Source organism: Capsella rubella, unplaced genomic scaffold (assembly GCF_000375325.1).
Source record: "Capsella rubella cultivar Monte Gargano unplaced genomic scaffold, Caprub1_0 scaffold_7, whole genome shotgun sequence".
Lineage (NCBI taxonomy): Eukaryota > Viridiplantae > Streptophyta > Magnoliopsida > Brassicales > Brassicaceae > Capsella > Capsella rubella.
Genome location: NW_006238917.1, coordinates 7925023 through 7944913, shown reverse-complemented (window position 1 = coordinate 7944913; position 19891 = coordinate 7925023). Strand labels below are relative to the sequence as shown.

At 37.9% G+C, this 19891-nt stretch overlaps 5 protein-coding genes across 6 annotated transcripts; 2 read left to right on the top strand and 3 right to left on the bottom strand.

Annotated features, from left to right (window-relative positions):
• Positions 1-589: 589 nt before the first annotated feature.
• On the bottom strand, positions 590-5891 carry LOC17878673. Its single transcript, XM_006282970.2, has 7 exons — positions 5708-5891; positions 5067-5515; positions 4479-4664; positions 4138-4245; positions 3689-3892; positions 1771-3608; positions 590-1518 (listed from the first exon to the last, which is right to left on the bottom strand). Exons 1-7 carry the CDS (start codon positions 5781-5783, stop codon positions 972-974), a joined length of 3408 nt encoding a protein of 1135 aa, XP_006283032.1. The 5' UTR covers positions 5784-5891; the 3' UTR covers positions 590-971.
• Positions 5892-7481: 1590 nt separating this feature from the next.
• On the top strand, positions 7482-11534 carry LOC17880888 (allantoate deiminase). The gene is made up of 12 exons (XM_006283439.2): positions 7482-7887; positions 8139-8227; positions 9236-9339; positions 9430-9514; positions 9605-9721; positions 9803-9912; positions 9992-10097; positions 10228-10314; positions 10394-10636; positions 10722-10847; positions 10933-11094; positions 11194-11534. Exons 1-12 carry the CDS (start codon positions 7626-7628, stop codon positions 11314-11316), a joined length of 1614 nt encoding a protein of 537 aa, XP_006283501.1. The 5' UTR covers positions 7482-7625; the 3' UTR covers positions 11317-11534.
• A 309-nt stretch (positions 11535-11843) lies between these two features.
• LOC17880342 (FT-interacting protein 1) lies at positions 11844-14434 on the top strand. Its single transcript, XM_006282785.2, has 2 exons — positions 11844-11935; positions 12003-14434. The coding sequence occupies exon 2, from the start codon at positions 12006-12008 to the stop codon at positions 14385-14387; it is 2382 nt and encodes a 793-aa protein (XP_006282847.1). The 5' UTR covers positions 11844-11935; positions 12003-12005; the 3' UTR covers positions 14388-14434.
• Positions 14435-14532: 98 nt separating this feature from the next.
• Positions 14533-17938, bottom strand: LOC17879621 (pentatricopeptide repeat-containing protein At4g20090). Of its 2 annotated transcripts, XM_023779907.1 has the most exons (3): positions 17782-17938; positions 14962-17679; positions 14533-14816 (listed from the first exon to the last, which is right to left on the bottom strand). In XM_023779907.1, exon 2 carries the CDS (start codon positions 17052-17054, stop codon positions 15072-15074), a length of 1983 nt encoding a protein of 660 aa, XP_023635675.1. In that variant the 5' UTR covers positions 17055-17679; positions 17782-17938; the 3' UTR covers positions 14533-14816; positions 14962-15071. The 2 variants fall into 2 exon arrangements, with proteins under 2 accessions (XP_023635675.1, XP_006283284.1); XM_006283222.2 differs by lacking the exon at positions 17782-17938 and having other exon boundaries at positions 14962-17774.
• Positions 17939-18482: 544 nt separating this feature from the next.
• LOC17877403 (probable vacuolar amino acid transporter YPQ3) lies at positions 18483-19664 on the bottom strand. Its single transcript, XM_006282709.2, has one exon. It carries the CDS (start codon positions 19536-19538, stop codon positions 18648-18650), a length of 891 nt encoding a protein of 296 aa, XP_006282771.1. The 5' UTR covers positions 19539-19664; the 3' UTR covers positions 18483-18647.
• Positions 19665-19891: the final 227 nt, after the last annotated feature.

The window sequence follows — 19891 nt, the reverse complement described above, 5'->3', positions numbered from 1 at the left end:
TTTTTAATATGATTTTATGTGTGTGTGTGGGTATTTGTCTCCCCTTTGGTTATGGAAGTTTTGTCAATAATATTCGTATTCCAAGTAAATAAGTTTCTTTGATTTGTTTCCCATTCAACTCATATTAAAATTCAATAATACATATTCATTTAGTTCATTTTGACTACGTAACTCAATTTCCTTCCTCTAAATATAATTTCATTGACTCAAAACAAATTTTCTTTTGGTTGAATATTACTAATTTCCTGAATAATTTTTGTGGAAAAATTAGAGTAAACTGATTTGGGAAATAAATTTAATTTTGAATATCATTTTGTATCTCTTTGATTTCTGAACCGGTCTTGTAAATTATACATAACTCAACTTTGCAACAATAGTATTATATAGTCTGAACACTAACTAGTACAAAGATTTTGAGTAAATAATTGGCCACCAACAAAAGTTTTGCTTTCAATAAAAGCTTTAATTATTAGCTAATTGTATCAGTGTTAGGTTGGATAGATAATTGAATATAGCTTTTCCATGAACCAATATATTTTAATTAAACAAAATTTTATACTTATTTACATTTAAAGGAATTTAGCTTTTCTATGAACCAATATATTTTAATTAAACAAAATTTTTAACTTATTTACATTTCAAGGATCCTCATAGTCTACAGTACATAACATATATAACATAACCAATAAAAAGATGGTTCAACTAAATAGCGTTGAAGCAAACATCTCTCATGTGTGTAGCTTCTGGAGGAACCAAAACCCTTCAATGTCTGCACTGAGCCACTGACCACCAGACCCGAGATTGATTTTAATTGGTTGCTCAAAACTCACTTGCAAATCTCGAGATTAGTCACAAGCTTCTACATCAATCCAATCACTGTCTCTTTTTTTTGCTTGCTCCCAAACTAGATCCTCCTTGGATCTTATATCAAAAGTAAAGAGCTGTGAGACGCACTTGGTTTAATATTTTAGTCACGAAGCTTTCTTAACTGTAAACACAGGTTTTCCATTGAGAGGTAGGAGATTCCAGTAAGAACCATGTTGATCAATGCAACAGCTTAGCCATTTTATTTTATATGAGCCAACTGGGAAGCGCGAAACATCTAGCAAGCAGCTCGAGAACCCTTGTCCTCTCTCATTTGGTTCGAACTGCGCAATCGTGGAAACACCATCCTTGGTCCAATCAGATCGACCTGAAACTTCCAGCTTCTTACTAGACTTTATAGCATGATGATATAGCTTGTTACTCATTTCTTCCAGATCTTCATCTCTCCAAGGGGAATAAGACTTTTGGTTTCTGTTGGTTTCACCGTGCTGAGTTGGAGTGTGATAAGCTAGTTTAGAATAGAGAAGGCAATACAGTTTGTTAATCCTAACAGGGGCTTGCCGTTGTTGTACGTTTTTCAACTGAAGACAAAGATCTAGTGACAGTTGAAACCCTTGTTCCACTGAAACTGTATCAGGAGTATGCTTGCTACCACCTGAACTAAGAGCAAATAGCTCGGCACCAACACAAGGCCTGAAATTTAATCCAAAGAAAACATATTAGCTGGGAAAATACAGTAGAGATTCAGCTATGGTTAGATATCAACATGTAGTCCTTAATTCACTAAGCAGCACAAAGACAAGTTAATTATCAGACCTAACGATTACTTCCATCAGAAATTCAATAATGATTTGGTGATCCAGAAAGTAGAGATTATATTCCCAATAGAATCGTACTCACTATGAGTTCGTTTGATTAGAGATAAAGTCAGCACGACGAGAATACCTTATGTGGAAGAAATGTTTTGGAATGCCAAAAGGAATCTGCATCCATTTCATAATTGCTTGTGAAAGTAGACTCCTGCAACTTTCAGTAATCCCAGACATAATCTCCTCTTTTTGCATTGATATTGACAGATTCTGCAATCCATAAATGCATGCAAGAGCATCTCTGCAAATAGAGAGCAGCATCTTCACCTTGACACAAACTCTCAATACCTGATTCCTAGGTTGCCGGTGTAGACAGTCTAATGTTTTGTTTGCCTTATTGAGTAAGTTGAGCTTTTCACAAATTTCAGGGTCCACTTTCCCCAGCCGTTGAACTAAATCCTCTACAAGCCTCGAGCACAGATCACTTTGTGAAGTGAAAGGAACCATTGCTTCATGAAAAGAAAAATCTGAGAGGAAAAGAACTATTCCAGCAGCAAAAGCCAGAACTGAACAGCTCAGTGAAAATGTTGTGATAATGCTAAAACTGTTGTCGTCTATGTCTAAATAACACTTCGCCAACATATCAAAATCTTTTGCCAACTCTTGTAGCTGAATAGAAATTCGAGGAAGCTGTTGCAGAGAACTGCAACCAATCAAGGTCGTTTTCTCCACCAGCTTCTTATTGCGGATATCTTGGTTAAGCAGCCCGAGGGTTTCAACGAGATCAATCACAAGTTCCACTCCCCGAGTCCTTAAAACCAAGAACCAAGTTTGGAAACAGAACAATTCACCCGATGCTATAATATTTCCCAACATTCCCAAAGACGACTGTAAATTCATATAAGCATCATGAAGAGCTACACAGTGAGCAAACTCTCCAGATGCCTCTATGGAGAGTTCTGGCAAATAACCGCTACTTCTCAACCAATTGACTAACTTGAAATTATCACCTGGTGTGAAAAGCAGTTGGTATTTCCCCTCAGCACGAGATAAATAGGTTAATGACTTTAACCAAAGACAGTTAATATCAGACTGGACGTTAATTTTCAGCTTGTCAAAAATCAAAGCAGAGATGACCCAAGCACCCAAACGTGCTGCATAAACCCCAACTCTGTAAGCAGGCCAGTAGTTTCTTTCCATTAAAATTTGATTTGAACAGTCAAGAGAAACGATTCCGTAGTTAACTATATCAGCAACAAATGAGACCCCTGACTTTCCTTCTGCATCATCATTCACAGGGAATCCCCAAAAAACGGGAGAATGTAATAGCAGAGTATATACCATTTGTGTGTGGAAATCAAAGAAGCTGCATGAACGTACACACTCAGTGATATGCTTCACCTTTTCATAAACTTGAGAAAAAAGAGAATCATCGCCCTCGAGATTCTCCAAGAACACTATCAGGAACTTGTGTATTGATGCTAGAAATTCTGACCTCATGACCGCCCCTCTTTTGCCTTGATAATTGATAACACTAAGCAGCAGTTCATGAGCTCCATCTGGTTTTCGTAAGCCATCAATTAGGTTCACAATATACTCTAGGAATAACATGACTTTGTCAAGAACTAGCAGCCTCAGTTCAGAATGTTTTCCTAGTAATAGGTGGAGAACATTGAAGAGGTCTTGAACCTCACCAACTAGTGCATAGTCACCTTGAAAAGGATCCGAACATAAGCGTCCTAGCAAGGTGACTCTGTCCATAATTAATACAACGAGATGCAGCGGAAGAGGTGTTAAAGAAACCTCAGTTGATCTTATTTCTGCTGTCCGAACTATTTCTATCCATATACCCACCAAAATACTGATAGCAAAACAACTGCTTGAGAAGATCTGAGATTGAGATGCATTCTCAACAATAGCTACGAGCTGATGTAGTTCAGATGCATCAGCCATGCATATTTTGTAGACAAGTATCTGCATTCACATCAAAGAAAAGTAAGCATGTACATTCTGAGACCAAAAAAAAAAATTAACATATATAGCTTACGAATCACCTTCTGAAAAATTTGAAGAGCTTTAAGTTGCATATCTGATGAGAGCTCTTCTTGCTTTAGCAAGCTTGACACACTTGCAATTTCTCTTTCATGGACAAGAGAGAAACACATCCCTCTTTCTATGAGAAAGTGAAGACATCTCAATACCGCAGCTCGAACATGAGAAGTCTTATCTTCACCCAGAAAGGGTATAATAACCTTTGCCTGCACCCACATTGAGTAAATAATAGATATTTCTGTATTAGATTGTATTTCAGTAAATAGCGGAATAGTTCCCATTTCTAGAGAACCAAAGGAAAGTGAAGACTCAAACTCGGAAAAACAGTGGCTTTCTATTGCTACAAAATTAATCTTCACAAGGGCCAATATATTGACAGTAAAACATTCAATTCATTCATATTTGTGTAAGCCAGCAATTAGAAAACGTTATAAGGAGAAAAAGAACATACCAGTTCAGAAGTAAGATAAGTAGATCTTGAAGCAAGCTTAGTCAGGGAAACCAGGAACGAAACCAAATTGTCCTCTTTTGGGGATTCCAGCATTAGCTTCATACAAATCTGCAATAAAATAATGTGTTGATATGAAATTCTGTACAATGGCAGAGTCTTACATTCAGATAGATACTCTAATCTAGTCATCTAATACATTTTGAAATCTCAAGATGGTAACAACAACAGCAAAACTATTTCGGTTTCAGCAAATTTTTCTTTACCAAAAATTTCTTGACGGCAACTATACATGAAAATCTTTGAGCATTAGAGGCAGATAGAATAAGAATTAGACAAAGAACCTTGAATGCTCTATTAACAATTGCATGCGAGCATCCCATTTTTGCAAAAACTCGCACAGCAGCTAACCTGGTCTTTGGCATTATATCTGGGAACTTCACCATGTCATATAACATCCCCAAAACAACCAAAGCAAAGTCATCTGCTACTTCACAAAAGAAAGCTGCAGCAAACAAAGCTGATCTTACCTGCATGCATAAAATATATTTGAACAGTTAATTTTTCCTAAGAAAGAGTATTCCAACTACCAAGTCCAAAATCGCATTAGGGGTGGTAAGCCAGTTGAGATTTTCTTTAAACTTAGACTAACCACAGCCACTCAATCTTCGAAACTAACTTAAAAGAAACCAACCCCCTAACATACACAAGATCTGGCAGTGAAGCTTGAAAATTTCTATATGTGAATTGTTTGCTATAAAATGCACAACTATACAATTGAATGAGTCCTCATGCCTGGTAACATACACTAGTCGCAGAACACAATGCCAAATGCGTGAGTAATTATAACTCTAATTTCATGTATCATTTATAACAGAAAAATCACAAGCAGAAACATAAAAAAAAAAAGAACTAAAATGAGCTATGCTTACCTCCAGGTCATGTGAAGAAACCATACTGGTGAAAATCAAGAACCGAACTGGAGCAAATTCGCTAGCGAAATCTCTCCAACAACCAAACAGAATCAAAGCCAAAGCTTTTGTCTCAGTATCACCCTTATCATAAACATTCTTCACTCGTTTCAGAAGTTCCAAGTGGTTATACACCCTAGCCTTTGACAAAAACCAAGTTGCAGATTCGCTTATGTTCTTTCTTCGACTTTGCTTGAACATCGACATAAAAACCCGGACAACAGCAAGCTTAATAAGCTTATCCCCGACACAAAACGCGTCAACTAGCCTCAACAAGATAGTATTGGAAAAGAGCTTATCTTCTTCAGGAAGCAAACCAAATAAATTGTAAACAGCAACTGCAGGCTCTGGTTCTTTGCTCCATTGTTCAAGCTTCCCACCAGTCTCTAAGATAACTTCAACGGCTCTAACTGAAATAAACATCCCCAAACATCAAAACTTTAACTTTCCATAGTACCAGAGTAGACTAAAAAAACGTACAGTCACCAAGTAAAGCAAAGTAACCTCCTTAATCCTAAAGTATATATCTTTCTCACTTAAAGAACTAATCAAATTCCGAAAGCAACTACTATATAATTGAGAAAGTGGAAGGAATTAAGTACCTGGATTTTTAGAACGAAGAGATTTCTCGAGCTTGATGCTCCATTCCATGGCGCAAGCTGCTGAAACCTTCTCCATGGTTTACAAAACCCTTCTTTTTGTTTTTGTGCTTCTTCAGTTTAAGGGTTTTCGAAGAAGAAACAGGAGCAGAGACGGAGGTTGACAAATAGAATCTAGCAAACCAAAGGTTACGAAGTTTCACGCCATAAGCTAATGAAGCCTCCTCTTCTCCAGAACATAAAAGATTCATAGTGTTCTATGACCAAAACCAGACTTGAAAATTATTGGCTGCCGATTCCGGTTCGGTTCAGCTAAGAGATCCGGTTAAAGAAAAATCCGTAATGGGCTTAATAGAAGTACTAAGTGAAAAGAAAATCAATATTGGGCTTACTTCAAGTAGGCCAAGTAATTACTTTATAATCACGTTTAGTTTATTCACATTTCATTGCGTCCGCACTTATAAGTGATGAGTAAGCTAACACTCAACATAAGTACACAAAACAAAATTTTGAAATATTTTATATATATTATAAGATTAAATATGTATTTTTTTTTTTTTTGTGTTTGTGAAGATAATATGTGGATATCGTGAAAATAGATTTTGTCGTATGAACAACAAACATGTTATTGTTCAACATGTACAATTATTATATGACCTCTTTAGTTTATTATTTAACGAATGTTAATGTGCATGACTAGGTATGCAATGATTAAAGTCGGGCAAATTATATAAATATGTTTTCTAAAAAAAGTTGGATATTTTCTTAAAGAAGATATATAATATCATCGACTAAGAAAATGGTTTTGACGTGTATACAACCAAAGTGACTTTGTTAACAATAATTTTGTCACCTGAAAAGTATCCGAAATCCATGGAATGTGAGCTAACTTTGGTCTTACTATCCTAAATTCCTAATCCAACCCAGACAGAGACTACTAGTCTAAGCAAGTAACATCATCAACGAATTAACTATGTCGGTAATCACTACAAAACACTACTACGAGTTTGTTTTGTGTTAGTAAATTACTAAACTTTAATGAAGCTTCACACACACCCATATAACAGAGGGTAGGTGTCACGTGCGTCGATCACGTGGGATAGTGATAGGATGCTAGAAACTTCGTTGGTTGCTGCTGGGTCACTTTACTCACATAGTCACATATGCACCTTAAACGTAGAAGAAAAAGTGCTTCACGACTCACTAATCACTAGACATTTTGAAACTAGATATTACTATACTACTTTTTACTATAATTAAAAGACGTGGAAGAAGAAACATAATTTGACCAGTAGTAAATCTATAATCCCACCCATCATGATTTGTATTTTTTACTAAAACATTAGACTGTTTAAAACGGTTAGATTTGACAATTAAATTTGTTTAATTTGATCGTATTATATAAACATAATTTGAACCGTTTTAGAAAAAAACGTAAAAGTTTTGACTAGACGTCTTGGCGATACAATTGATGAATGGGTGGTTTATATTAAACGCAAATCGATTTAGATTTGTTTTCTACTTTTCAAGATTAGTGCACTAATAAAACGAATAAACAATTACCAACAACAACAAATGCATTTTAGTGTGATTGTCCATTTCGGATGCACATGATTCCTCACCCACATGTGACCGTCTCCACAAGATTCCACTGAGAATCGCCACGTCATCAGTTTAAATGGGCCCCATCTGACGTCCAAGTTGGACCAGTGGGTACCCACCAGCCGCCTCTTCTCTCTCTCTTCTCTCTTCTCATTTCTCATCTCCATCTCTCAGCCATGGAAGCCATAATAAAAAGGTGATCCCTTTCCTCATCGTCTCTGATCCTCTCTTAGCCAGAGTGTTGTTGTTTCTGGTTCCGTTCCGTGGCTGTCTTTGTTTTCTATCGTTTAACGTCACCTCGTCTTAAGATTTGGCAGCCATGGCGGTTCCTCATCCTTCTCCTTCCTCCTCTAGATCTCATCATTTCTTCTCCCATGTCCATCACACTAGCTTCCATCACCATCATCATCATCACCATCATCACCATCACCATCACCATCATCATCCGTCGCTTGTGCTATTCTGGTGTCTTGTGTTTTCGTTATTATCCCCTCTCGCTCTCTCCTCTTCATCATCATCGTCTTCTTCTACTTCTTCCTCCTCTGCATCTTCTTCGTCGTCGTCTTCCCAAATCTCCTTCGGTAAATTTATCATCTTTCTCTATCTATTCGATCTGATTGATTCGAAACCATTTGAATATTTGTTAAAAAGGGCATTTTGATTAGGGAACATTCTCTCTCAGTCATGTTAGATTCTGTCTAGCTACTGTTATTGTCTCCACAAACTAAAATCCATTTTTAAAAATTCGTCCTTTTTCAAATTCGTGGGATGCCTCTCTGTTCATCTCTTTGTTCTGTTTCTTACCAAATTTGAATGGTTTATCCATTAAAAGGAATCGGTGAAACGGAAGGGACGAAGAACGATCTGCATCAGACGATCCTAAGGGACGAAGCTGTTGCAAGGTTACACGAGCTTGGACAGGTACCTTTATTCATCAATCAAACAATAATTTTAAATAAATTTGCTTAGCTTTCACTTGTTCTCTGTTTTCAAGATTCTACTCTTCGATCTGTATTCTAATCTATAGTATAATTTATACCACCTTCTCATGAGAATATGTATTGGAATGTTTGTTGTCTTGTTTGACCAACATGATTGAATGTGTCGTTGTCCCTCAGGGTTGCTCTTAATTTCATCAATTATTTTTAATTTATTTTCATGGCTGTTGTTACTTGTTAGACCATCTCCAATGGTTGAACCTTATGAAGGGTTCATAACTATTTTTTAGGAATAAATTTTGGTATTTTTGAAGTTAAGAATTTCAATTGAAGTCTTTAGTTTTTTTCCCCTCCAATGGTAGGTTCTTCCTCTCCTCATCTCTCTGCTCTCTCTCTCTTTCGTTCCGGTTCCGGAACCACCGAAATAAACGACGGCAACACCACTTCCCTGAAACTGTATTCTTCATCCTTCACAAAAGCTTCCATTTCCAACCACAAAAAAGACTTAAAGTTTCGAGATTTTAATAGATTTGGTCGGGTTTTCGAATTTGGTTTCTGGGTAAGATAGAGAGATTTTGTCGGCGAAAGAGAAAGAGAAAAAAATAAAATTAACCATTTAATAATTAAAGAGTGCACAACCAATGGCTAAATGCCACGTTCCTTTAAGCACCGATGTTTAAACTCGTTAGTTTAGGAGCGACCTTTAGCTAATTAATCATTTATGATTTAATTTTAATTACATTAAATCTAACAACCCCATTATAAACCTCCCTTTGGAGGTGCCCTTAGAATCTAATGGAACTATTCCTAAGTTTTCTTGAATCCAGCTCATGTTACCTTAAAAGTGAATGCTTCTTTATTGAACATTAGGAAATCTTCGGTTGACTTGAATTTTTGGGAAGACTGCTCTAGTGGAACTCTGTTTACTGTTCACATTTCCCCAATACATATCTTAGTAGTTTTTTTTCTTTTCGTTTTCTTGAATTTTCAGGTGAGTGATGCAGTTGCCCACCTAGAAAGAACTTTTATGAGTCCAGCATCCATAAGAGCAATACCTCTTATCCGTGGATGGATGGAAGATGCTGGTTTATCAACGTTAGTTCTGAAAATCTACTCTTTTTTAATTTTTATGCACTCATATACAAAACTTTCTTGGATAGATGAAAAAGTTGGATTTTTTTGCAGGTGGGTTGATTACATGGGTAATGTACATGGTCGAGTGGAGCCAAAGAATGGAAGCTCACCTGCTCTTCTAATTGGTTCCCATATGGTAATTCACAATTCTGTTTTTATTTTACTTGTTGTGTGATCTTTAATGAGATGATAATGCTGACCATTGTATCTTACTTTGTTTAAACAGGACACTGTTATTGATGCTGGTAAATATGATGGCTCATTAGGCATAATTTCTGCAATCTCTGCATTGAAGGTTCTGAAAGTAAATGGGAAATTGGGTGAACTAAAGCGACCTGTTGAGGTTTGTCCACTTCTATACCGCATGGATTTATTCTTTGTAGCCAATGGAAATAACAAGCAAGAAACTTATGACATGTATTAGGTGATAGCATTTAGTGATGAGGAAGGAGTGAGGTTTCAGTATACGTTTCTAGGCAGTGCTGCTTTGGCTGGAATCATGCCAGTTTCTCGGTTGGAGGTTGCTGATAAAAGGTTTTACTCGAGGACCTTAGCTTCTTCTCCTATGTAGATTGAGTCTACTTACTCACTTTTTCCATATTCATTCGCTCAGTGGTATTTCTCTGCAAGATGCTCTTAAAGAAAATGCCATAGACATAACTGAGGAAAACTTAATGCAGCTGAAGTATGATCCTGCATCTGTTTGGGGATATGTAGAGGTAAAACATTCTTGAGCTTCTTTCGTCTCACAAACTAATTTTGCAAGTTTTTGTTTTGTATCTTTGATGAAGTTAAAATGAGTCGCCAAGAGTGGTATAGTTATTGTTGAATATGAATGAATTCCTGTAGGTTCACATTGAGCAAGGGCCGGTGCTTGAATGGGTTGGTCATCCTCTAGGAGTAGTAAAAGGAATTGCAGGACAGACAAGACTTAAGGTAACATATTCACTGATACCACTTCATTGTCTAATTTTGGAGAAGGCTACTTGAAACCCAAATGGACAGAATTCTACAGGTTACTTTAAAAGGATCTCAAGGACATGCTGGAACAGTTCCAATGTCACTGCGTCATGACCCTATGACTGGTGCCGCGGAGCTGATTGTATTATTGGAAAGTGTTTGCAAAAACCCTAAAGATTACTTATCTTGCAACGGTCAATGCAATGAGGGCACAATAGAATCACTTGCTAATTCACTTGTTTGTACTGTTGGAGAGATCTCAACGTGGCCAAGTGCTAGCAATGTCATCCCAGGCCAGGTAAGAGAAGAAACTAAATCTCTTCTGTATTGGTCTTGTGAATGAACTCTAATTGGTTTCATGGAGATGAATGAAATGAATCCAGGTAACTTTCACTGTGGATTTACGTACGATAGATGATGTAGGACGCAATGCTATTCTCCATGACTTATCAACTAGGATGTACCAGATATGTGACAAAAGATCGCTTTTGTGCTCTATTGAACGAAAGGTAAAGAGTGTTATACAATTCTTAAAACCTTATAGTCTGATGTCTTCTTCTTACCAACTTTGTCCCTGGTTAATCATCATTGCAGCATGATGCAGACGCAGTGATGTCAGACCCTCATTTGAGTTCACAGCTGAAATCAGCAGCTCAGAGTGCCCTCAAGAAGATGACAGGAGAAGTCCAAGACGAGGTCCCCGTACTAATGAGCGGAGCAGGACATGATGCTATGGCTATGTCTCACTTAACTAAGGTAATTGAGTACTCAAACATCTTATTATAAAAGGCTTATGTCTCTACTCTCTTGGTTCATACGCTAACTTATAAGGGAAATTTGTTTTTCTTCCGGCAGGTGGGAATGCTGTTTGTCCGGTGTCGTGGAGGAATAAGTCATTCTCCGGCAGAACATGTGTTGGATGACGATGTTGGTGCAGCCGGTTTGGCCATATTGGAGTTTCTAGAGTCTCAAATGTAAAACATTCTTAAAAAGGAAACAGAGTGGAGTCTTGCCTCATAGAGACTCCATGAAATGTACAGTTGTCACTTGTTATTTGTCGTTGTGTACTCTTTGGAACTGCATTTGTATAGAATTAGTCCGATTCTTAAAATGTATGAAACATTGTTAGCTCATCTTTATTGGTACCTCTTGATGGTATCTTCCCAAATAATTTTAATGAAAATTAAATTGAAATGTTTTGTGTCTTATCATATTTTTACAACATTTATGCATGAGAGACGCAAATCATCGTGTGACCGAAATGTTTTGAAATAGGTTGCTGATTTCTCTCCAATTAATCAACAACGGTTACTAAAACAAATTGATCAGCTTTAATTTCTGGATTCTCTTAACGAATATTAACATTACATGCAATTAACTTTGATTTAACCATAAATGTCAAATAAATTACAGTAAAGTCTCATTATTTCAAAATCATTCAAACAAAAAAATTGAGTGTATAATTTCGTATCATTTGCACTTTTTATTGTTGCTTAAACCCAGCAAATCACGTTGACCAACAAACCAAAAAAAAAAAAACCTGCAGTTTCAAAAGTTCTTCAAGAAGAAGAAGAACAAAAGTCATTACTCTGTTCAGGTATGAATCTTTTTTCAGAACATTTTGATTCCTTTAAGGTTGTCTTTTCTAATTATTTTCTTCACAGGAAATGGCGGCGACCGGGGCCGGAAACGGAAACGGTAACAGAAACGGCACCGGAAATGGAAACAGAAACGGTAACGGAAACGGAGATTTCTCATTGAAAGAAACAAGTCCCAAAATCGGCAATGGTGGTGGTAACGGCGGCGAGAAGCTGACGTCTTCGTTCGATCTCGTGGAGGCGATGCATTTCCTCTACGCAAGAATCGTCCGTGCTCGAGCCTTACCTGTCGATGACTCTTTCGTCGAAGTCAAGATAGGAAGCTACAAAGGGAGAACAAAACCGAGCTTAAACTCAAACCCTAACCCGAACCCTAACCCAGAGTTTCACGAAATCTTCGCCTTCACGAAAGCTCGTCTTCAAGGGAACATATTAGAAGTGGTCGTACGAGACAAAGATAACTCAAACGATGACGAGATTATCGGGAAATGTAAGTTCGATGTGGCGGAGATTCCGACACGTGTTCCTCCTGATAGTCCATTGGCTCCTCAATGGTATAGGTTGGAAGATAAAAACGGTGTCAAGATCGGAGGAGAGATTATGTTATCTGTTTGGATTGGGACACAAGCTGATGAGGTTTTCTCCGAGGCTTGGCATTCAGATTCGGCGACTGTTACCGGAGACAACGTGGTGAATACGCGATCAAAGGTTTATCTTTCGCCGAGGCTTTGGTACTTGCGAGTTAACATAATCGAAGCTCAGGATTTGGTCCTGTTGCATCAGAACCGGACCAATCCAGAGATTCTGATTAAAGGGTTTCTTGGCAACATTGTCGTGAGGAGTAGGACTTCGCAGACGAAGAGTGTGAATCCTTTATGGAATGAGGATATGATGTTTGTAGCGGTTGAGCCATTTGAGGACAGTTTGATACTCAGCGTGGAAGATAAGCTAGGGCAGAAAGAGGAGTGTATAGGAAAGTGCGAGATCAAGTTATCACAGGTTGAGAGAAGAGTGTCACCTGGTCCAGTGCCGGCATTGTGGTACAACGTGGAGCACATTGATGAGACTGGGGAAGCGAGGAGATTTGCTGGGAGGATTCACTTGCGGGTTTCTTTAGACGGAGGCTATCACGTTCTTGATGAGTCGATTCAGTATAGCAGCGATTACAGAGCTTCTGCTAAGCTTCTATGGACTCCAGCTATTGGTGTGTTGGAGCTAGGCGTGTTAAACGCTACAGGTTTAATGCCGATGAAGTCACGAGATGGTCGGGGAACAACCGATGCATATTGCGTTGCGAAATATGGAACAAAATGGGTGAGAACGAGGACGATTGTAGACACTTTTGATCCGAAATGGAACGAGCAGTATACTTGGGAAGTCTATGATCCCTACACGGTGATAACAATTGGTGTTTTTGATAATCTGATCAATCTGTTTGGTGCGGGTAACGAAAACCGTTTGATCAAGGATTCGAGGATCGGGAAGATCAGGATACGTCTATCGACCCTTGTGACCTCAAAGATCTACACACATTCTTATCCTTTGATGGTTTTAAAACCAGATGGGGTTAAGAAAATGGGTGAGATTCAGCTCGCGGTTAGGTTCACGACGACATCTATGATCGATATGCTTCAGAAATATACAGAGCCGTTGCTTCCCCAAATGCATTACATCTTTCCATTGTCTATTTACCAATTAGACAGCCTTAGACACCAAGCGACTCACATTCTCTGCATCAAGTTAGGACGCAATGAGCCAGCACTTGGAAGAGATGTTGTAGAGTATATGCTCGATGTGGGATCAAACATGTGGAGTCTAAGAAGAGGAAGAGCAAATTTCGAACGTCTTGTCGCGTTTTTCGATGGCTGGATCGATGCTTGGAAATGGTTTGATGAGGTTTGCAAATGGAAAAGCCCGGCAACGACGGTCTTGCTCCATGTCGTTTTCTTGTTCGTTGTTTTTCTCCCTAAGTACTGCATGGTATCTTTGCTACTGTACTGCTTCGTATTTGGGTTATACAAGTTCAGTTTGAGACCGAGACATCCTCCTCACATGGATATAAAGCTGTCTAAAGCTGATTCAACTTTACCCGATGAGCTAGACGAGGAGTTTGATGCGTTTCCTAGCGCAAAATCAGGTGATGTACTGAAAAAAAGGTATGACAGGTTGCGTGGTATCGCAGGGAGGATGATGATTGTGTTGGGAGATTTGGCTACACAAGGAGAAAGAGTGAAAAGCTTGTTGAGTTGGAGAGATCCAAGAGCAACGTCTCTGTTTTTAGCCTTCTGTATTGTTAGCTGTGGAGTGATTTGTTTCGTCTCCATGAAGTTACTGCTCACATTTCTTGGTTTCTACGTCATGAGACATCCTAGGGCAAGGGTTTTCGATATACCTTCTATTCCTCAGAATTTTTTTAGGAGATTACCATCAAGAGCTGATAGCATCTTGTGAGTGTTGAACCTACTGATATATCATTTGTTTTTAGTTTGAATCTGTATCCGAAGGGTTATTCTATGTATCACTTTATAATGGATCCAAGATTTATATTGTCAATTAAAGGATTATATCGTTATACTCATGTTGCATATGCTCTGCGTTATGAAAATTATAGACTTAGCTTTTGTGCGTATACAAGAAATGGACTTATTTAATATGCCATTGACAGTGACCTAGTTAGGGTCCAAAGATATCCAAATTTTCCTATAGATTCTTAGAAGGGAATGTATTGTTACCGTCAATAGTTTCAGGGTACGTAAGAATCACAGACAAGAATCTTTGAGCTTCTCTTGTGGAGCATTGCTGATCATTTTCACAGACTTCTCTTTGCTCGAAGTTTTGCACCATGGAGAAGACTTGGAAGATCTTTCCTTTTGGATAAAGCTGCAGTAAGAAATAGTATTCAAACAATGAAACAGAACAAAGATCTCGAGAGTGGCAACAAACAAGGGGTTTTCATATTATTATAAACTTTAGCTCAAATAACATGTTTACAAGTCAGAATTGCAAGTATAGATTATCTATCTACCTGTTTTTTCAGGCATTTCAAGTTTTCCATAACTTCAGAAGCGAAAAAGTTCCCAAGCATGGAGGCTTTTAAGGTGGAACCGATATCTACACAAAAATGCTCAGTAATGCTTAAGTACACAGGTTCCTCCAGCATTTATCAATGGCGGCATTGATCTTCTTTGGTTTACAGATCTCTGGAACAATCAACACCCAAGTGGAGATCTTCGGTGTCAGATACTTATCCAGCATTACTTCCACAATTTTACAAGCGCCAGATACTCTCTGACGCTTCAAAAGCCTCAAAACAAGCTCTTCTAGAAAATTCCTCCCTTCTTCACAAGAATCTGACTTCTCGCTCAAAGTTTTCAAAAACGTGTTACACGTAATAACATCGGGATCACAACCTCTATCTAACATAAAGTTCAAGAGATCAACTGCTCTTGAGACATCCTTCTGCATACATAAACCATCAAAAAGTATATTATAAGTAACAATATCTGGTTGTGACTTGGGTTCTTCTTCGCATAGCATCTCATGATAAAGTTTTAATGCCGCATCCATTGACCCAATACCACAAAGACCTTTAATCATTGAACTATAAGCTACTGTATCAGGTTTGATCCCGATAGTGAGCATCTTTGACCACAGCATCATAGCCTCATTCACCCTCCCAATCCCACAAAGACCATCGATTAAAACACTATAGCAAAACTCATTTCGAGAGCATCCGGTATCATCCATTTCTCTCCATACTTGAATTGCTTCTTCACTAAGACCAGTTCTGAAGAATCCTTTCATCAACGAGCTATAAGTATACGCATTGGGCAAGCATCCATTACTTATCATTCCACGAAAAATTTCTTTCGCTTCATTTGGTTTCCCTTCGCGACATAAACCATCTACAAGAGCACTGTACACAACAATATTGGGCCGGCAACCTTTCTCCACCATTTTCTTCCACAAGGTCATAGCCTCCTCAGCTTTTCCTTCTTTAAACAACCCACTTATAAGGACCGAATAAATATGCTGATTCAAACAATACCCTCTTTCTTCCATAGAGATCAACAACCTCACTGCATCTGTTGCTCTTCTTTGCTTAACCAACCCATTAATAAGTGTTCCATATGTGACATCATTTGGGATACATTTGCTCGACACCATCCGTTCTAAGAGACTAACAGCTTTATTCAATTTACCCTTGAGACATAGACCGTGAATAAGCGTATTATAAGTTACCTCATTAGGAACACATCCCTTAAGAAACATATTATCCACAAGCTTTGTCACCCGTGTCAAATCCCCTTTCTTGCACAATCCATCAATCAACACATTATATGTAACTGAGCTCGGTGAACAGCCCTCACTCTGCATCTCATCCAACAGTAAAACCGCTTCATCAATTCTTTCCTCCTTGCACAGCCCATCCATCAATGTACAATACGTATACCCATCAGGCAAACACTTCTTCTCAGGCATTTCCCTGAAGACCTCAATTGCCTTGTTCACAAACCCCAACTTGCAAAGAGCCTTAATGACCAGATTAAAACTCAACCCATTAGGAGCAATGTTCATGTTCATGTTGGAATTTACAACATAATCATAAAACTCCAATCCTCGGTGATAAAGACCCTCATTTAAAATCACATTCAACACAGAGTTAAAGGACTTAACACTACGTTTACACTGAAACTCATCGACCATCCTATGAAACAAGTCTACAGCTTTCCCAGGCAAATGAGCTTTCCCATAAGCTCTAAAGACAACAATGAAACTATGCTCACTAATTACTCTGTTCTCTAATCTAACCCGGCTCAAAACCTGCTCCACGGAAGCAAAATCACCCGAATTGGCGTAATTCTCAATCATTGAAGATAAAGTGGAATCACCCAACTTGTAAGAACCCATTTTGGGAGCCGATTTAAACATATTCTCCGAGATTGGAGCTTCCGATGGATTCTCCACTTCCATTGATGGGTCCGGAGAAACAGAAACAGAAGAAGAGAAACGAAGATGGTGAATAGAGAACTTAACTGGGTCACTCGAAAGGATGCGACTTTGGTTGAGGAAGTAGCTGAAGAAGCTGATACGGATTGGGAATGGGCATTTGGGCATCAAACTCCGAGGGGTTTTGGCTTAAACCCTTATTTGGAGATTTCAATTGTTTTCGCGAGAAACAAAGAGAGATTATTCAACTCTTACGCCTCTCTCAGTTACGGGTTTGAAAGATAGAGAGAGTGTGGAGAGAACGAGACTGTATTACGATCTTTGATCAATTTAAGAGTTTTTGTTGGTAAACAAAATATATGACATTTGGTTTCTGCTTCTGTTCTTCAGCAGTATGAGTTATCAATAAAATTCATTTTTTTCTTCTCTCAGTTTTTTTGGTTTATTTTTTGGGTGTTACTTATCTTTCACAGTACTGTCACTAATCCATTTCTCAGTACCAATATAACATTGAATATTATGTAACCAAATGGTTTTTCTAACATACTTCCCATTTACATGATAACTTCAGGGTCTCTCACATAAAACACTTGACTTCAAATGAGAAATGGCCTGGCACTCCATCTGTTGTTTTCCTTATGATACAATTGCAGTCTCTGCCGCATCGGGTTTTGAAGCTATTTATGTAGAAGATTGCATTCTCCGCCTTCACTGTCTTCCATGACTCCACATTTTCTTTGGTACTTACAACTATCTTCTTCATTTCAAATGGCTTTGCAGGCTCCATCCCATCCTGTAATATTTAACACAGTACCAAAACCGAGTTTGAAAAAGAGATCATTCACCTAGACAAAAACCACTGTTTGTTTTTTGGCCAAGTCTATTTTTTCCTCACCCATTTAGCTTGCCATTTGGAGAACAATGCGTGTTCCGCGTATAATTGAAGCCATTCCTTCTCTTCTTCTAACTCTGAATCTTTTGGAGAACAACACTTTTCAGCAGCAAAGGACCAAAGACTCAAAACTTGACTCCACAGAGAAGTTACATAAAATTCACCATGCATAGAAGAATACCACTTGTTCTTAAAGCCTCATTAAAGTTACATAAACCAACACGTATTTTGGAAGATGACAAGTTCCGTCCCATATGGTATAAGAAAGACAGAGCAACTAACTTTAGTTTCAGAACTCACCTTCTCCACCTTACCTATGAAGACAAAATCGCATTGAAAAAAACAAGAGGTACAATGGATGGTTTGAATTTGTGGATTTAGATATTCTTTTAGGCCTAAAAGAATTAATAGAAGATTTGACTTTCTAGGCTTATTTTTCCTTTTTCTTTTTCATTGACTCAAATCCAATTTGTGTAATTCTAAAACATTGACACAACCTTTTAGAAAAATGTATTATAGACTTATAGTCTCTCATTTCTTGTTATACTTTTGACAAATGTTTTTTACTTTTAGCTTTTTAGGCATATTTGTGAAACGCCACAGTTCAATTGATAAAGATATTGTTCAGAAGTACCATAAACAACTTCAGTTATCTAAAATCCAAAGTAGAAGAAAGTTATAAAAAAAAATACACTCAATCCTGTTAAAAAGTTAGAACTAGAAGAAAGAAACTAAGTTTATAAAACTCTCTAAATTCCAAAATTATTATAGCCATAACAACACTTGAACTCAATCAATATCCAATAAGCCTCCTAAACTAGATGAATCTTGCTGGCCAGATGAGATCAAACTGTTTGAGACCTTGTTACTTAGACAAGGTCACTGGTTCCATGCTTCTTCTTGTCGGAATCTTTACACCTGAAGTAGAAAAACTGAAGCAGAATAAGAAAATCAAGCACAGCACATCCTCCAGCATCAACAAGCCATGGTAGATTCGGTTCTATCTTCGACCATTCGACACTGTTCACAAGTATGCTCGCAACATAAGTCACATTGCCAAGAAACGCAAAGAAGAACATCAATGGATTCAATCCTCCAACATGTCCTGTCTTTATAGTCAACCATATCTGAGGAAGCCTTCCACCCATGTAAATAGCTGCCATCGCCCAACCCAACAACATTCCTATATTCCAGCTTTCTCCTCCCAAGTTACCGCTACTGACACCCAAAAGCTTTCTTCCTCCTCCCAAGTTACCGCTACTGACACCCAAAAGCTTTCTTCCTCCTCCAACTACATACACTCTATCTTTCTCTCTCAAATCCATACTTCTTGAACCACTTAGCATATTGAAAGAACCAAGAAACAAGAACACCGAGACAACACATAGCATAGATTTGGTAGAAGGACGCTTAGCTTCCTCATGAAGCAAAGGCTCTTCCACATCAACCACCTGATCATGATTCTTTCTGTTTTTCAACCGCGGGTAGACATGGCCGTAATATATAGACTGAACATAGAGAACAAGTGTGGCCAATGTATTCAACACTGCCGTGTAGAACTGCACCGGAAGACTAGCTGGTTCCAACAAACAGCCAACAACGTTGAATATATCACCGAGCATCCATGTCGTTAAGAAGGCTATAGAGACACCTTCAATGGATTTCTGATTGTAATTAGTCATGATCTGCGGTATCTCGGCAACACTCCAACTGATAACACTGATGACACCAAGAGCCAATGACACTTCATCTCGGAACATCGTTCTTCACGTATCAAATACAGCCAAATAAACCCTAAAACCAAATTACAATTAGTAGCTGAAGATTGTGCAGAGATAATTTTTTTATCAAGGGGGTTTTGATTAGATTTATAGAAGATGAATACGAGAAGGGTTACAAAACTACAAAAGACCAAGTTCTTAGAGGAATAGGAAAGGCAGGTCTTCTTCAGATAGGAGATAACGAAAGAAGCCCTATGGATGAATAGGTTATAATTTGTTTTTTTGTTAAATAATAATTAAGTAATTAGAAAGAATTTATCTGAATAATTATAAAATAATTATTATTATAATATATTGTATGTCACACTCAAATGTTATACTAATATTTTTCA

What these genes read in the sequence shown, in the direction of transcription:
- LOC17877403 (XM_006282709.2), bottom strand. Translation starts at nt 19,538, where the DNA reads ATGTTCCGAGATGAAGTGTCATTGGCTCTTGGTGTCATCAGTGTTATC.
- LOC17880342 (XM_006282785.2), top strand. Translation starts at nt 12,006, where the DNA reads ATGGCGGCGACCGGGGCCGGAAACGGAAACGGTAACAGAAACGGCACC.
- LOC17878673 (XM_006282970.2), bottom strand. Translation starts at nt 5,783, where the DNA reads ATGGAGAAGGTTTCAGCAGCTTGCGCCATGGAATGGAGCATCAAGCTC. An exon ending in TTGTTAATAGAGCATTCAAG is followed by an intron (nt 4,246 to 4,478) that starts GTTCTTTGTCTA and finishes ATTTTATTGCAG; the next exon opens with ATTTGTATGAAGCTAATGCT. An exon ending in CTCTTCAAATTTTTCAGAAG is followed by an intron (nt 3,609 to 3,688) that starts GTGATTCGTAAG and finishes ATGTGAATGCAG; the next exon opens with ATACTTGTCTACAAAATATG.
- LOC17880888 (XM_006283439.2), top strand. Translation starts at nt 7,626, where the DNA reads ATGGCGGTTCCTCATCCTTCTCCTTCCTCCTCTAGATCTCATCATTTC. An exon ending in GGTTACACGAGCTTGGACAG is followed by an intron (nt 8,228 to 9,235) that starts GTACCTTTATTC and finishes TTGAATTTTCAG; the next exon opens with GTGAGTGATGCAGTTGCCCA. An exon ending in CTATGTCTCACTTAACTAAG is followed by an intron (nt 11,095 to 11,193) that starts GTAATTGAGTAC and finishes TTCTTCCGGCAG; the next exon opens with GTGGGAATGCTGTTTGTCCG.
- LOC17879621 (XM_023779907.1), bottom strand. Translation starts at nt 17,054, where the DNA reads ATGCCCAAATGCCCATTCCCAATCCGTATCAGCTTCTTCAGCTACTTC.